At 37.1% G+C, this 14,173-nt stretch overlaps 1 protein-coding gene across 6 annotated transcripts in view; it reads right to left on the bottom strand.

The window, feature by feature from the left end:
* ODAD2 (outer dynein arm docking complex subunit 2) overlaps window positions 1-14,173 on the bottom strand; it is a 97,013-nt gene that overhangs the window by 45,739 nt on the left and 37,101 nt on the right. For all 6 annotated transcript variants that reach the window (XM_068934494.1, XM_068934499.1, XM_068934500.1 and 3 more), the window contains 5 exons: window positions 13,905-14,114; window positions 13,505-13,741; window positions 11,900-12,010; window positions 11,219-11,373; window positions 7,525-7,767 (listed from right to left, as the gene is read on the bottom strand). In XM_068934494.1, coding sequence (XP_068790595.1) covers window positions 7,525-7,767; window positions 11,219-11,373; window positions 11,900-12,010; window positions 13,505-13,741; window positions 13,905-14,114 — 956 coding nt within the window. The remainder of the gene's footprint in view (window positions 1-7,524; window positions 7,768-11,218; window positions 11,374-11,899; window positions 12,011-13,504; window positions 13,742-13,904; window positions 14,115-14,173) is intronic.

Below are 14,173 nucleotides of genomic sequence, written 5' to 3'. Positions count from 1 at the left end.
TATTTGCCAGAGCAGATAATTTAACATAATATTTTTCTGGAATAACTTTGGCTGTTTGTTTACGGTCAATAGTTGTCTAATAAGGACTTTTCATGTTACTTCCTTTAAGAATCTTTAAGGTTATTGTCATATGTCAGCGCAAGGTCAGGGTCGCAAATCTAGAAATACATGTTGATTTTTTTTTACATCTTAAACTAAGAAAAACGTTAATCTGAAATAGTACATCCCTTTCAAATTCAAATGATTTAATATTGAACATTTCCAGCAGAAACTTCAACATGAACTGCTTAAACACACACGCATACACATAGCCTAGACATCTGTTTGTCATAGCTATCATCTTTTTTGCTACTCTGTTACTTGCCAGAACTTTTGAGAAGTCTAGCTTTATTGCCTGCCAGTTTAGACCACAAATACAAATGTAAACAAACAAAGCTATACTGATTCTATACTGTGCTCACTGGTAAGATTACAGGGTTTAATCCTGGCAGAATGTAATCTTGTCTTTTTTGAAACCACAATTTAGCATGTTTCTTAAAACTTTCAGTAGCTGTTGCAGACTGCTTTGATAAGTAGTATTATATGCCAGTGACTCAAACTCCATCTGTTTGGCTAAAATAATTGCACATCTTAGTTTGTAAGATTTTAAAACCTCAGTTTTGAATGCTAGAGATGAATCCTATTGATTTTCGAATGAAAAGAGCAAATGAAGATCTAATGAACACCAAAGAATAAGCTCTAGTCTTTTGGATTTAGTAACAGAAAAAAGAATAAATGGGAAAAAGTTCCTCAGAAGGACAAGCATGCAAAAAGATATCTAGAAGCATTGCTGCCAAGGACCTTATAGCAGACTGAGCCTGAAGAATAGCTTCAGGCTCTCCTCATAATACTGAGGTAGTTCAGGCACATAGTTATGTTGCTTTAAAAAACATCAGCTTAGTTTTTGCTTGGCATTCTCTCACAGCTGTATGAGTCGCACTTTATTTTACATAGGTCAAGAGAGACATTAAGAATCACTTAATTTCTTGAAGTTGCCCTAAAGTAGAGGTTTGGTGCAGAAAAGTAATGCGGTTGACTTTCCACTCTGTAAAAGTTAGAATTAGCTCGAAACATCACAGAGATAAAATATATAAGACATGGAGATGTAGATTCACCTATGCCTATCAACTACTCTTCTCCCTTTGTCAATGCAGGCTTCATCTGAGCAACATATGACAAACATGCAATTTTTCTCTCAGGAGTTAGTTTCACTGCTTCGTAGACCCTCACTCTTCATTTTATTTTTCACAGTCTATAATAATGTGTTATTTCCTTTTTAATCCCATCCTCTACATTACATACCCTCGAATCATTCACAGTAACCACATGAGCTCCCCTCTCAAGCAGTCTGTAGAGTTTTAGGACTAGCAATAATGATTAAGTAGTGCACATACCTATTACTGCAAATATGAGCACGTTACAAAACAGAAAACAGCTCAACTAAATGGTTAGTCTGTAAACCACGCTTTGTTAAACACAACCAGCTAACGAAATGTGAAAGCATATTTGAAAATGCTCGACCCTTACTGAGTGCAAGTTACTGCCTTGCAATTCTCCTACGCTGTTCTGGGCTGCTATTGCATACCAAAGTCAGGGACAGCACAATCCAGAAGAATCACTAGTTTTTTAGAGTTTCTCTAGTGGTGCTAAACTGAAATAAAAACTCCTTAAATGTTGCTTGTTCCTAACAGATGGCAAATAAAAGAAGCAACAAGAACTGCCAGCCAAATTTGCCAGGACAAAAACTAAAAGTAGAGAACAACTGATCTCCTAGAACCTGTCTGAAACCATTCCATGGAGTAAAAGATTATAAAATAATGAAAGTGATAGGGATTCAGGGATTTCAAGACCAGAAACAAGAAAGTATCAAACAGTAATCAGCCTTACAGGCTACAAGTCATTTTGCTTTGCTTTTCTCTAGAAGACAAACCTGGCACATCTTCACATCCTTGTTAAGATTGGGAAAAGGCTGTAAGGAGCTGAGAGCCTTACAAGAGCTCAGATTGAGTTTCTCAGGTTTATTTCAGCACAGTTCATGATAGCTATTATCACAACTAAGCAGCTGATGCAATTCCAAGAAAAAAAAAAAGGAAGGTGTAAGGTATACAGGGGAATGAGATGACAGAGCCATGCATCACCTTCCCATGAAATTAAAGTTATTAATACAATGGGAAGACAAATGTTTTCAGGTACTTTTCTATAAACTGGGTCATTTAGAACTCTCTTAACACTTTGGAAAGGTTAAATAAGGTAAGGACGTGAATAGTAGAACCGCCGACAGGACAAATACCTGAGCTATTTAACATCATGTGACAGGAATACCTTGCACTGTGAGAGTTCACCAAAAAGATATGCATTAACCTGTACTTTTTAAGATGAGGACATAGGCACTGGAAGAATTTTTTTTTTTTTTGATATCACGAAGTTGTAACAATATTTTTTTAAGTAGAAACTTGTACATATTTTTATATGTGGAATATTAAAATAAGTTACCTTAATTATGGTCGATCATTCCCTTCTAGGGTGTAGCATGATAAAAAAACAATACACCAAACGCTCGGAACTTAAGCATCTTTATACACAGTTTTCAAATGCTTGAATTTTCATATCACTACTTATAAATTAAGCAGTGATACATCAACATTTCTTAATATTTAAAAAACAACCAAAAACTCAGAAACAAAAGACTTAGAGTAGAAAATGTAAAAAGACGAAAATACCTATCAGAAGAGCTGATTACTTCAAGAGCAAAAGTGATGCCCAGATCTTAACACAGCGTTCCACGTGTGTTCTCTTGCAGTAACGCCAAAAATTTCAGCTTTTAACCATTGAAGGGAATTCATTCACTGTTTTTTTTGCAAATTGTAAGCCATTAATATCCTCTTAAATTTTGTGATAGGCTTTTTAGCATACTACTGATCTCCCCCCTTAATATGTTAGTACCAGCAGTTTGATAAAATTGATCATTGCTTCTGGATTATTATAGCAACACCAAATTACTGACACTGCAGAGTTTCTAAAATGAGACCTATACAAATCCTAAACTTTGAATCAACCACAAATTCATTAAATATATGTTTTTGAGGCAAGACTGTCCATGCTTTCTTTTCAAACTTGCTGTTACAGTCAGAGAAACTGAATGGTTTCCCAAAACATACTGTACTCGCTTTCAGGTTATTAAAATATAAGCAAAATAAGAGCCAATTTTTATTTCTGAAAAGAGATGAGAAGTGCTCTACAAATCTTTCTCCTCATTCCTGCCTTCATGCAAGCCTGTTCTCACTGTGTTCTGAGGACTCAAGTTCCAAACAACTTACTGGGTCAGGACGAAGACTGAAATACAGCCTGTTCTTTGCAGTACCGTTCTTCACCTCTAAATCCATGTGCTCATACAGCACATTCCAATGCTGATCAAACAGTTTTAAGCGGCGTACATACTCTCTTTCCAATGTGGACAGCAGGAAATCCATATTCATAAGGATAGGGGAAAGTCAGCTTCTGCAAGTCCTCACCATGAGATATGCTATTTAGTTTTTCTTTGAAGGAACTGGTAAGGAACCAGGGGAACATCTGAATCCCAATTTAATTGAAATATGTTTTGCACATTACTTAAAACAACTGTGTTTGTTAACCAGTACTTAGTTCCGTTATTTTTGGTTCCTCTTCAGTTATCTGTGCAAAATGATTGTAAGCGGTAGATTTTTTCTCTGAGAAACTGCAAAATCCCCTTTCCATACTTAGCAACTGAACAGTAGAAATTTTGATAGATTTGAAATTCAACAAGATGCATCAAAACTACGGAAGGATAACTGTCCTGCAGTTTGACTTAAAGAATCAAAGATAGCGTATCGAAAGGAAGAACTATTACATTATCTAGCTATATAATCATCATTTGACTTTTGAAGCAGGTTCATTGATTTCCATTCCTCTCTCTACTTAAGGGATTTAAATACAATCTATGGCCGTTTTAATCAAATTCTAATATCCATCCAAGGACAAATTTCTCATACTTTTTCCCCTTTACTGTAAGGTAAGACATATAACCCATCTTTCATGATATATAGATACCTTGCGAAAAGAATAGAATTTAGAAAGTCTAATAGCCACACTAGTTCATTGAAGCTGCTAAACCCTGTCCACTAAAAAAAAACCCAAACATATTTTCAGGTCTTTGTAATTTTGCTTGACTATAACCATTCAGATCAACTCTTTTCTTAATAGCCTTACTGGGTAAAGATAAGGGAATCGTTCTTAGAGGGATCTAGGGTGTAGAAGCAGATATAAGAATCATCAGGCAAATAGACTGAGATAAAAAGCCAACACACACCCTTCAGAAAATGCAAAGAATTCAGACTTCCCATGTCTCACCATTCCTGATTTCAGCAAACATCTGTCAATGCCCACAGAAAAAGTATTAACCTACATCAAGAACGATAATGCACTGCTGGCAGAAACACCGTTGCTGCAGCTAACGGTCTTCTATTACTTAGAGACCGTAGGAAAAGGAACTAAATATTCCAGCCCCACTAAGGACTCTGGTAGGTGTCCACAGAAGACTTATTTTTCTACAGTTTGTATTTTTGTTAAAGTTAGAACACAGCACACATATCTACAAGATTGCTGCTAAGGTAGCAAATTATGCAACCAAAGGAAGGCATGCCAAAATAAGGTTGCCTATGCAATTTTGAGTCAGCCCACCTCTGCTTAAGTCTTGTAATACAGTTTTGTAATTGTATGATCATATCCCTGTTCCTTCTTCTCTAGAAGAACTCAGCTCAGTCAGAGTGCGGGATGGAAATACTATGGAGATAAGTCAGGACTGTCTTTTCTTTTACACAGCTATGATCTGCCCCATCTGATGGTATTTATTCATTGGGAGAAAGTTTTACAAATCAAAAAAAAAGACTTTGCCTGGGTAGCTGAATCCTGATTAGTTAACTGTATTTGATTCAGACTTTGCTACGGAGTCATCCTGTGCCAAAAAAGTCATTAAGCCCCAGGATAGCAGCCCTAAGACTGCTCTAAGTTACGCGAAGACAAGCAATGCTGGAGAAACAATGAAATCTTTGTATGCTTGGGATGTGGTCAAACCGCATAGCTGTGCAGTGGAAAACCAGTGAGTGCTAGAACCAACTGAAATCACAGTTGCTCTGAACAACGTCCCTCAGGTGTTCCATTTTGTAAAGAACGTCTGAGAGTTTAGTCGCATTACCTATTTTCCACACAAAATATGGGTTCACCTAACATTTTTGGTTAAAACCTCCAAAAAATGTTTACAGAAAGAACATAAACCCTCAAAGTACTTTCTAACAAGACTACATATTGTTTTAGTCCCAAATTCTGTATTTGGCACAAAGTGATACTTGTAGACTCTTTGCCCCCCGTTTCTTTGGAGACTTACTTATCCCAAAAAGGACAAGAGCAGTTTTGGATGAGGAACTACAGTTTCAGTGCCTGCTGTACTGGTCCGAGAATAAAGAGAAGGGAGATGAATGGATGGCTCAGGGTTGTTTTTTCTTTTTTTTTGGAAAATCAAATATCTTAACCCTGCAAGATGCAGAACACTCAACCAAGTAAATCATTTAAACATGTGAGTAGTTCCATTGACATGAATGTTTAAGCTAAGCATTATTTAAACATTTTGCTGGATCAGGATCAAAATTCTCCCCACCTGACTAAATCATGCCTTGGGAAAAGGTAGCACCATTATTTCTTCTAGTGCTACAACTCTGAACTTCCACTGACACAATGCTTCAGGTAAATGTCTCAGTCTTATTACTAATAATAATCTCTCTGTAATGGCTTTTTCATAGTCGTTAAAAGTACATTATTTCCCTGGACTAAAATCTTGCCTGCTTGTTTTTTCCTAAATGTTGAGAAGCTTCAATAGAGAATTTTTCCATACGAACCTAATTTGAGATTCGATTCCTTCGTCCACTCTTGGCAAACTCTTTAAAATTTCCTCCCAAACAACCTGTGCTCTCGCCTTCTTAAAAACAAGATGGACTTTGTTTGATCACGATTTTAGCAGCAACTCGTGTTATTTTTGGTGCTTATACTGACCACATTCCAGTATGAAGCTCTCCATACTGGATATTACAAGTGATAGTCATGCGTACTGGAGTATGTCTGAGGTTTCATAAATGTTAATTTATATTTATTGGCATTTAAATTTCTCAATTGATTATGATATTAATTCTCTTAGGCGAATACATTAGTGTAAAGGCTGATGTTTAGTATTCCTCACCTAAAATACGCGGTGAGGGTGATTTCATTTATGTATACTTTTATGTTACATGGCTAACTGTTCGTATAACCCATGTTTACAGTTGTGTACCATCCAGCCTTTTGCCACTGGGTGACAGCCAAAGCATGAAAACAAAAGCCCTATTCAGGAAGAGAATCCCCTGCACTGCTATATGAATATCAAGTGAATTATGCAAATAAGAACAGGAGGAGCTTAATGAAACTCTCTCTTTCTGACCTTCCTTACATATAAGGAAGGAAATATGCCCAAAATCTTGAGGTAAATATCCCTGTAAGAGAACAGCAAGCACAGTAAATGCTGACCTGAACATTTTACTGGAACACTTAATCATAAAAGTCAAAGTTTTTCTGTCCGCCATGCAAATCTACATCACAAAACCAAAGAGAGCAACACATCTCTCAGTAAAAAGACAGCCTTTTTCTTTGGTTTTGTGAAGGAATAGGAGGGGAAAAAAGGGTCAAAAAGAAAAAGTCTGACTTTATAAAATGAATCATGAAGAAAGACAAAAAAGACAAAATATTCTAATTTTAAAAAGTTTCAAAAGATTTTTCATGGTGCTAAACGCATATGTTTCTTTGGAATTATCTTCTGTAGTTTAGGCTACTACCTACGATTTGAGAACAGTAAAAAGAGAAGAAGGAAAAACAGATCCTCATCATACAGCGCTTTAAAATGGTGCACTGTAACTCTGAATCTTAGCTTTAATAAAAATCAATTTATTACAGGCTTATCTGATTTTCCAAAAAATGCCTAACTGTTGTGTTCTGTATATTTTCTTAGTTAATTATTTGTGTTGCTATGTAGCACATTTTACAGTAGGACATGACTAACCCACACAGCTTGTGGAAAACAAGAAGTAAAATATCTTTTATATCCACATTAGAATTGCTAAAAGTAAAACCTATTCATATATTTTACAGAAAATTAAGTCTATTATTAATTCTGATGAATTTATACCAGTATGGCACATAATCCATCAAAAGTCTGAACTAAAATACTACTAATTGGAAATTTCTTTTCAAACATGCCTGTTATATGAAGTAACTAATCTGTGAATTCAATGCCATATCTGATGGCAAATATATCTACTCATCATTTTTTGTAAGAAAATATCTTCACATTAGAACTTTGACTATTCTCCCCTCAGAATTATCTGCTGGAATTACTCAGACTATTTTCTTGCAATATTTCAAATGTAATGAGAATGAACAGCTTACATCATATTTTCAGGTTCCGTTGCACAAGCTCCCACTGCTTTGGTGACATTCACAAGAAGTGCCTGATCAGTTCCAGTAAGCAGCTTCACTAGAGGCGGTATTCCACCACATTTACGGATAATAGTTCGATTTATTGGCTCTTGGCAACATTCTCCCAGTGCTCCAACAACATTGACAAGGACTTCCTCAGGCTGATCAGTGAGCAGTCCTACCAAAGCCTCTATGGCTTTATATTCCTGAAACCTAAATGACAGCAATAAAAACAAAGTTGTTATTTTCCATATGTTACTGTTGTAATGTTTAATTTTGTAAGTAAATTATCTTGTTAGAGAAATCACAATACATGTAAACCATTCCAATCTGTTCTTGAAAGTGTTATGCACAACATAATTTCTTATTCTTTTTTTTTTTTTAAATATATTTCTCTAGGAATCTGAGGAGTAGTTTGAGGGCTGTTTCAAACTAAATATATGGAGGCAATAACTATAAAAGATGAAAATATACTGGAAGACTGGCAAATACAATGACCTCCTAATTTCCACTACTTTTTTCTGCCATGTTAACAATGGGCTGGAGTAGTAGTATATCAGCATCTCTTTCAGCTCCCTGCAGCCAAAGGATCACTCTTACTTTTCACTGAATGTCAGCCTTTAGCGGGTTTGTCCTGACAACTCCTATAGCTAGCTCAGGCCTAATATTTACATTTTCTTGAGGTCAGACAGACAGTTCTAGTACATTTCTATTTTATTATGTTATATTCCATTTTGAAGTGAAGAAATAAGTTGACAGAAATGTGTAATGTGTGCAATCTGAGTTGACTGCAACATTAGTACTTCCCTCACTCTTCACAGCAATTTGCTTTGAAAATCAAGCACGTTATTTTAAAACTCCAGGAGGCCTGTTTGTTTCTGCAGGCCTCATCCTACAAACAGACGCATGCTAACCCTCAAAGGTTCATTTTTCAGATCAGGACTTTAGTCCTCAGTACTGGGGTCATCTTACTTCACATTTTGTTCAGAACTCAGAGGATTCTTAACACTTGTTATCAAGTACATACCGTATCGTCCTTCCATATATTTTCTGTGATATACCTTGACAACTCAACTTGGTATATCAACCAGTATATTATCCAACAATTATGCTTTGATTTACACCTTTGTGTAAATACAAATATTTCCTCCCCTACAGAGATCATTTCTCTGAGGGTAGAGTTCTCACTTGTGCTTCCCTCATGGCCCCTAGCTTCTGTTAATGTGAATATGAGCTACAATTACTCTGTATTTTCCAGGAATCAGCTGTACCTATGATTTTTCTTTCATACAAAAAAAAAATTCATATTTTGAGATTTAGATAGCCAAATAAGAAATATTTTAATAAGAGATAATCTTTCTGAGTTTCTTCACCAGGATAACAATGCAACTAATGTAACTAAAAAATAGGAAACCTTTTTCATAATTTAGGGTTTTATCTTGCAAAAACCATCTCTCTCTCTGTTCCTCACAATCTTGAAGCGTCCCTAAAAATTTTATTCAAGAGAAAACATTAACAGCATGAAAAAATGTTAACACAGCAATTTCAAAAGTGTCAATAAAAAGTAGAGTAGAGATTTTCTCTGGGAGCTTTATCTGTGTTGCAGATGGAGTGTTTCACAGATGGAGTAACACGGGCTAGCTCTGCGATAGGCAGGCTACTCTCTGACAGAGTTGTTGGCTCAGGCCATCTTGTGTCCAGAAGCAGTACGGCTGCTTGCACACAAAGAGGAATCTGAGCTAGTCAGGCCCAGGCACCTATATCAGCTCAATGCTGAGTCAGCACTGCATCTCAGCAATGTGCTTCAGGTCTAGGAAGCCCTGCAGAATACAGCTTGAAGATAATGCAGTGGCTCTGAGGAACCAGCAGGGTTTGTTAGTTCTAGCTCCATGCTAGCTTCAAGCTCATCCCTCCAGATCTACTTATGTGTTTTTGTGTAATCCTTCCTCCCCTTGCTGTAGCTTCCTCCCATTCCAAGTTTGGATAGGGTTTACTCCTTCAGACTCTGCACTAGAATATACATGAATTCAGCTGGAGTCTGGAGCTGCGCCTGGCTAGTAACCTTCGTGGAGCTTCAAGCACTTGCCAAAGATATCTGAATAGCCCAGGAAAATTCTGTTTGCATTTGGCCAGAATTATTGGCTACAGCTATACTAATAAATAAAACAGGCAAGGGCTCATTCTCCAGCCTTGAGGACAAGAGGCACAACATAGCATCCATATGGCTAAAATCTCTTATCCTCACAATGCAGGGTGGCCTCACCCATTCTGCCTAATGGGAACAATCTGTTGCCTTGTGCTGTTCGCAAGCAGTGTCTGGGCACTGTCTGGGAGACTGCTAGCCAAACTGTGTAAGGGATTGTGCTAACAGTTAAACAGTATGGATGATCGTGACATAGTGCCTGAACCCAAGTTTTGGCCTTATTTAGTTTACTAGCATAGACAGAGCCATTCCCTCCATCTCACCACTGATGATTGTTCCAGAATCATAATGCCTCTGTGCAGATACCAAAGCTCATAGAAAAGGGAGATACACACTTCTGAAAAGCCAGGTTACCGTACAGCCAGGAATGCAAAAAGCAGAGGTCCAGAAGTAGAGTATGTAAAGACCATGGATCTGTCTGTATACCAACAGTTTGGGAACCCATTTAGCAATGTAAAAAGCCAGACTCAAAACCCTGATTCTTGGAATTTTTTCTGATTTTTATCCAGTGGCTATCTAACATATCTCTGTTTGTCCAGCAACTTACGCTAAAACTAGGGCTGCAAGAAGAGTTTACCTCTTGCTGGTTTTCCTTCCAGCCCATGAATCTTGCATTCCTCTGTACACAGCTGCGTAAGTTCCGCAGGAAGCCTAACACATACCCGAGTAATGCAGGCGTTTTCTTGAAAGAGAGTGCATAAATCTGATGAGCGAGCTTGAGTTGAGGGAGCCTAGAGCTCTTAATTGTTAAGTGATTCCATGAAAGGTAGACACTGATAACTCCTGCTGTCACATCCTCTGACAATGACTCTAGGCTCTGATACCAAGTGGATGTAGCTACCTATGGTAGGAGTCACTCATTTAGAAGCTGCGTGTCCAGACTAAGCTGTTTGTCTGAGCCCCTTCTATAGTCAGAGAGAGGTATCTCCAGAAGCTAATTATCCTAGCCTCCAAGATATTTCTAAAATAGGTGGACCTAACATATTTTAGGTATCTACCCTAGAATGAGACAATTTGCTCTATCTATTTAACTATAAAGAGTACTTCAATATGTACCTAAAGTGTTAAAGTTAAGTGTGCTGAATATTTTCTCTACTGTGGAGCCATGATTCAGGTTTCTAAGCTACAGAGAGTGAATGGGGATATCAGATACGTCCACACGTCTAACATTTTCTATGTGCTAGTACACCTCCCGGCTCATTGTCCTATAGCTTAACAATTCTTTATAGGCACCGATTCTCACCCTTGACTTTTAAGATCCTAGGAACTTAACACTGCCTCCACTGTACCCTGACAAGGTCAGGTGGCAATCTTTAGGCACTATAACACCTAAGTTGAAGGCCCAAATGATTATATGGCATGGTTTTGCAGAATCATAACAGAAAAAAAATTGAAAACCAAATAGGCCCATAAAATCAAAACATAATAGCATAACAAATATTTGCAAAATTAAATTGTTACTTTGACACATTTTCTCCACTGATTGCACATTTCCAGATTGCTCCTGTCACAGCTGCTAAAAGTTGCTTATTTTGAGAGTTACCAAGCAAAACAGACAGTGGTTGTAGGCCTCCATGCTGTCTGACCAGGTCACGTGTTTCTTTATCTTCTGCACACTATGCAACAAATTAAATACACATATTATTCAAAATGTAGAAGAGAGTGTCTTCAAAAGCCAGGTGTATTATGTTGCAACTATTCAAAACTAATACAGAAGAAAACACAAATAGCATATTAAAATACCCCCAAAATGTTAGCTACCCACTAAGAGACTTCTGACAGTAAAGAGCTACTGCACATGTAGCAACGTTTATACTGTCACTTTGTTCACCATGTGCGCAAATTAACAGAAAACAAAATGTGCAGCTCCTTGCACAGCATGCCCCCACCCTTCTCCACTGGTTACCTGTGCAATTTTGGACTCGCACACAAGAGAGTAATTCAGGTAGGAACTGAGTTGCAATATTAAATGCACAGCTAAAACACCCTCATAAAAATTCAGCCACAGACCATCAACATTTTCTGCAAAGTAATTTTTCCCACATTAGAGAAATAGCAAAACTGAGATATATTAAGTGACAGCTATCTGAAAACAAAGTATTAATCCCCCCTCTGATCTACTGATTAAAATAATACAATTACCTTAAATATAGCACTTGCACAATGCATCTGTAGCTCCTCATGTTCACTGCTCAGATTTTTCACAAGGTCCTCAATCATTCCTTCTGTCCTTATTGCAATTCTGTAACTTTGCTAAAAAGACAAGCTCCATCTTTTTAAGTCCTGTATATTAGCATTTAATAACACTAGTCACAATAACAGTGAAGTACTACAATTTTAGGCTCTGATCTTGTCAAGCCTTGAGCTTAATTTTAAGCAAAAGTAGCCTAGACTGCCTTGAATATACTACTGATGTTCTCAGAGTTAATCATATGCATAAAATCTCTGCAGGGCTGTGATCTTAAAATCAGCAGTACAATCAGGTGCTGGCATGTTTACTTTGTAGGAACCTGGCTTAAACAATTTAGAACACTCTGAAAGGTGCTCAGATGCTCACGTTTCTTTAGTTTCTGCACAGTATACAATAAATTAAATACGTAAGTTATTCAAAATGTATAAAACACTATTTCCATGCTCAGAATCAGAGAAGAAACAGATGCTTCAGAATGGGGTCAACAAGTACCCCTTCATTTCACTTAGAGCCAGTAGCCAAAACAATAGATCAATTCCCAGAACAAGGTCAGAAAAGCATGTTCTTAGCATTCAAATTTGTCAGTGACCTTCCCTTTCAAATTTTAACCCACAGGCATTGTAGCTGGAACCATTACTTAAGACAGGGGAAACTTCTGTGTAAGAGGTTCATTTAGCCTTCCCCAAAAAACATGTCCAAATCTGGCCAAATAAGAACCTCACTGAAAATGGAAAACCCTTCTGAACTCCCTGTTTGTTCAATAGAGACTACTGAAGCTAAAATTTCTCATGTGTCTGTCTTCAGGGGACATGCATAAGCCTGTGTATTTCAAGAAGATATTTTTGAACATACCACAAAAACATGTCTTGCATGCCTCAAATTAGTCATAAAATTAATGCATCTTTTTGAGCTCAGGCGAAATGTGCCTGAGGTTGAAATATGTTTCCCAAAATGCGGAAATATCTACTTTTCTTAGACGGCTAAGGTAAAAAAAAATTGTGTTCATATTTAAAATCTGGATATTCTCAAGGTTGCAAAACCTGTCACAGAAATCTGTAGAGAAATCACATATATTCCTTCTTTTTGAAACTGATCAGATACCGTCTTCCCCAGTTCACAAGGACAATGTAATCTGCCCTGCCTTGCACTGCATTGGATCATCTCAGCCTGCTCACTAGGTTAGCTTCGTACAATTTAAACATACTAGCTAACCAGAAAATGGTATCTGAAGTTGCCAAATATAATTTCTCAGGAATGATGAAAAAAACAACAGAAATTGAACTGATTAAATCTTTTCACTTTTACATATTTTCTTCCACAAAGTACTCCTGGCCTTTAGACTAAAAAATTAAGTGGGCTTTATTTTATCACAAGCTGTGACTGTCTTAAAAACACTTCAACCACATCTAGCTTCAACACTTCTGAGTTCAAACTTCCTGACTGGGTCCCTGTCCTGGACAAAGTTTGTTTTTAAATGGTAGTCAAAGATAACACTTCATTTTATTAGCCAATTATTTTTATGATTGGAAATAACTTAGCTGTATGTGTTTACTTACCTCTGAGGCGCATTCTTGTAGCGTCCCCACCACTGGGGTTAAGATGTTTACGTGTGAACACTTGAGCCACTTAGCCAATAATGGAATGCCACCAGCCTTAAGAATTGCTTCTTTATTTTTGGTGCTTTTACTGCAACTCCAGAGTGCCAAAGCCCCACAGCGTGCTATTTCAAAATCTTTTGCTCGGTGTGGTGTTACAGTAGTTGATCCCTCTGAAATACATTCCAACAGCCCAACCTAACAAAATAAATTTTTTTTTTAACTATATACAGGGAAGCCTGATACTGCACTGCTTTTAATGATAGCAAACACTATCTGAAGAGTCAGGTATACGACAAATGACCTATTGTAAGGAAAAAATATGCCTTTGGAAAAGGTACTGATTTTAATGTCTTCTTACCAATCTCTTGATCCCTCCATGTTGCCTTACAGTCCGTCGGGCTCGTTTAAACCTGGCAACATTTGCAATTGTTTCAGCTGCCAAACATTTTAGATCTTTATCTGGAGTGTCTAGTATTTTCACCATGATCTGTAATCCTCCAAGATCTGCAATTGCATGTCTGATCAGTGAATTCTGACTGATTTCCTTCAGGATTTTTAAAGAACCAATCTAAATCATGGAAAATAATAGACATTAAATATTATTTAAGAATACAGAAATAGTAAAAT

The sequence above is a fragment of the Struthio camelus genome, chromosome 2 (assembly GCF_040807025.1).
Source record: "Struthio camelus isolate bStrCam1 chromosome 2, bStrCam1.hap1, whole genome shotgun sequence".
NCBI classification, from domain to species: Eukaryota; Metazoa; Chordata; class Aves; order Struthioniformes; family Struthionidae; genus Struthio; species Struthio camelus.
This window is presented reverse-complemented; position numbering and strand designations above follow the sequence as displayed.